The 3464-nt window shown below is 49.8% G+C and overlaps 1 protein-coding gene across 1 annotated transcript in view; it reads left to right on the plus strand.

Annotated features, from left to right (window-relative positions):
- The window catches only part of LOC109922303 (retinoic acid receptor RXR-beta), an 18178-nt gene extending 16038 nt beyond the window's left edge, over positions 1-2140 (plus strand). The window contains exon 6 of the mRNA XM_048616498.1: positions 498-2140. Coding sequence (XP_048472455.1) covers positions 498-645 — 148 coding nt within the window. The 3' untranslated portion in view covers positions 646-2140. The remainder of the gene's footprint in view (positions 1-497) is intronic.
- The last annotated feature ends 1324 nt before the right edge of the window (positions 2141-3464 follow it).

Consider the following 3464-nt stretch of genomic DNA (forward strand, 5'->3'; position numbering starts at 1 on the left):
GGGGATTACAGAAAGTGGGGTAAAGGAGGCATTAATGGGGATTACAGAGGTGGGGGTAAAGGAGGCATTAATGGGGATTCCAGAGGGGGGGCTAAAGGAGGCATGAATGGGGATGGGGGGTGCTAAAAGAGACATGAATGGAGTTCGTGCGGGATAAAGGAAGCTCTAATGGGGATTACAGAGTTGGAGGGGGGTTAAAGGAGCCAGAAATGGGGTTTATAGGGGGAGGTAATGGAGGCATTAGTAAGGGTTTATGGAGGGGCCTGAAGCAGACATGAATGGGGTTATGGAGGGTGATAAATGTGGCATTAGTGGGAGCTGTGGAGAGCGGTTACTGGGCTTGTTGTAGGAGTACTCCACACAGGACGCTGGGTTATTCTGGATGGCAGCTCTCTGCTGGGAGTAGGGTATGAGAATGCTAGACTTGTGAGAGTTATTGACCTTAACCCTGAGCTGTGCCCTCCTGTCTTCCTGTTCCATCACCCCCTCCATGCCAGGTTTGCCAAGCTCCTCCTGCGCCTCCCGGCCCTGCGCTCCATTGGACTCAAGTGCCTGGAGCACCTCTTCTTCTTCAAGCTGATCGGAGACACGCCTATTGACACCTTCCTCATGGAAATGCTGGAGGCACCGCACCAGCTCTCCTGAGTGAGCAATGACCCCCCACCTCCATCCATCTGGAGTGCTATGAGGACCACCTCCCCCCACGTACCCACCCGGAGCTGGCCAGCACGCCATTGGATAGTTTTCGAGATGGTCTGCTGCAGCAATGGTGGAGAGAGCCCTGTCAGAGAGATGGTTTAGGGGGTGGGGGGAGGTGGGGTGTTTGCAGAGAGCGGGGAGTGTGGATGGTGGGCGCTGAGCTGGCCCAGAGGATCATCAACATGCCCGGTGACGGCGATCTCTCTGTTCTTGTTAAACTCCTCCCTCCCTTGCTCCTCACTCCTGCCCGGCTCACTCGCTCACTGTCTTCCCTGAGGATTCCCGGCCCCTCACTGAGTGAAGCCAGTCTGCAGATGCTGCCTTTATTTCCTCCAGTCAGGCCTTGCTTAGCTCTCACTGCAGGCTCTGGGAGATACGTGCGTGTAAGTATGTGTGTGTGCGTGTACGTGGGTGTGTGTACACGCACGGGGAGAGCACGGAGGGACATACAGACTGCAGATTGACCGCAAAACGGCCTGTATGTTTGAGCGATGACCGTCGATCGGACATATAGCCTGCAGCTCTCGCTGTGTCTGATGGCATCGCTCAGTGAGGCTAGAGCACATGACCATGTGGTCAGGATGGAATCCAGAGGAAGTGGCTCAGGGTAGGGGAGAGGGCTGAGGTTTCAGCCCAGAACCCTGAGTCGTTCGCTGACAGGAAACAATAACTAGAAGAAATTCACATGACAAAAAGTGATTGATAAAGGACGCTGTTTCACAGGCTGGACCAGATTAATTGACGATTAGAATATGGTTCTTCACTTTGTATTTAAACTGTGCTTTACCTGCTCTGGGAGTGTTTGAAAGGGACAATGGAGAGGAAGCTTTACTCTGTATCTAACCCCGTAGTATCCCTGTCCTGGGAGTGTTTGATGGGGGACAGTGTAGAGGAGGCTTTACTCTATCTAACCCTGTGCTATCCCTGTCCTGGGAGTGTTTGATGGCATAGTGCAGAGACAGCTTTGCTCTGTATCTAACCCCATACTGTCCCTATCCTGGGAGTGTGTGATGGGGGACAGTGTAGAGGGAGCTTTACTCTGTGTATCCAATCCTGTACTGTACTAGCCCCCAGTGTTGCTGGTTGACTGAACTGAATGAAATTCCTTTGCTGAACACTGACGTCCCGTACCTTGTGGGGTTTATCCAAGCGGCTTTAAGGCAGGGCACGACTGGACAAGGCTAGCTGCCCCAGAGACCCAAGCCAATGACACAAAATAGACGCTTTGCAAAGAACTAGGGAGAAATGGACTGACATTTTGTCTATACTTGCTGCTCCATTGAGCTGTTATATCAAGTGCTGTTTGCACATTTGCAGGTAGCTTTGATTTATTGAGGCTCAGACAATATTTACAGCATGTTTTACGAAATAATATCATTGTGATGTTTTTGACATGTATTTTGCTACCAAACGCATTAAAAATGAATACCATTGTAACCCAACCTGCTTGACCGTGTGCTACAAATGTCCATTATCAGCTGAAAGCGACGCTTGCTCCACTTTATGCTTGTTATTCATTCTCAGTGTAAAGTCTAGGATTTATTGCCAACCCTTAATTGCCTTGAAGAAAGTGGAGGTGAGCTGTTTCCTTGAATCACTTTAGTTCAGATGATGTAGGCATACCACAGTGCTGTGAGGGAGGGGGGGGTTCTGTAAATTTAACCCCGTGACAGTGACAAAACAGTGACTTCATTTGTTCACGGGGCGTGGGCATTTCTGGCTAGGTCAGTGTTTAGTGCCCATTCTTAGCTGCCTTGAAATTGAATGGCTTGTCTGTTTCAGAGGCCATTTGAGAGCCAACCACATTGCCTGTGGATAAGGGCAGCACGGCGGCTCAGTGGTTAGCATTGCTGTCTCACAGCGCCAGGGGACCTCAGTTCAATTCCCATCCTTGGGAGACAGCATGTTCTCCCCGTGTCTGCGTGGGTTTCCTTCCACAGTCCAAACGTGTGGAGGTTAGGTGGATTGGCCTTGGAGCACTTGTTCATAGTGTCCAGGGATTTGCAGGCTAGGTGGGTTAGCCGTGGGATTATAGGGATAGAGTAGGGGGTGTGTCTCGGTGGGAATGCTCTTCAGAGGGTCCCTGCAGACTAGATGGGCTGAATGGCCTGCTCTGTACTGTGGGTTTCTATGATTTCCTTCCTTAAAGGACATTAATAAACCAGATAGGTTTGTTATATAGTCCCCACTAAGCGAGCACTTTTTTTTTAAAATTCCAGATTTTCATTAAATTCTAATTTCCCCACCCACTGTAGTGGGTTTTGAACCCATGTCCCTAGACCTGGAGTCCTGATTTACTAGCCCAGTGACATTACCATGGTAACACTGCATTCCCGGATATAGAACACAGAACATTACAGCGCAGTACAGGCCCTTCGGCCCTCGATGTTGCGCCGACCGGTGAAACCAATCTGAAGCCCATCTAACCTACACTATTCTATTATCATCCATATGTTTATCCAATGACCATTTAAATGCCCTTAAAGTTGGCGAGTCTAGCAGGCAGGGCATTCCACGCCCTTACTACTCTGAGTAAAGAACCTACCTCTGGCATCTGTCCTGTATCTATCACCCCTCAATTTAAAGCTATGTCCCCTTGTGCTAGCCATCACCATCCAAGGAAAAAGGCTCCCACTGTCCACCCTATCTAATCCTCTGATCATCTTGTATGTCTCTATTAAGTCACCGCTTAACCTTCTTCTCTCTAACAAAAACAGCCTCAAGTCCCTCAGCCTTTCCTCATAAGACCTTCCCTCCATACCAGG

The sequence above is a fragment of the Rhincodon typus genome, chromosome 35 (genome assembly GCF_021869965.1).
Source record: "Rhincodon typus isolate 14 chromosome 35, sRhiTyp1.1, whole genome shotgun sequence".
Lineage (NCBI taxonomy): Eukaryota > Metazoa > Chordata > Chondrichthyes > Orectolobiformes > Rhincodontidae > Rhincodon > Rhincodon typus.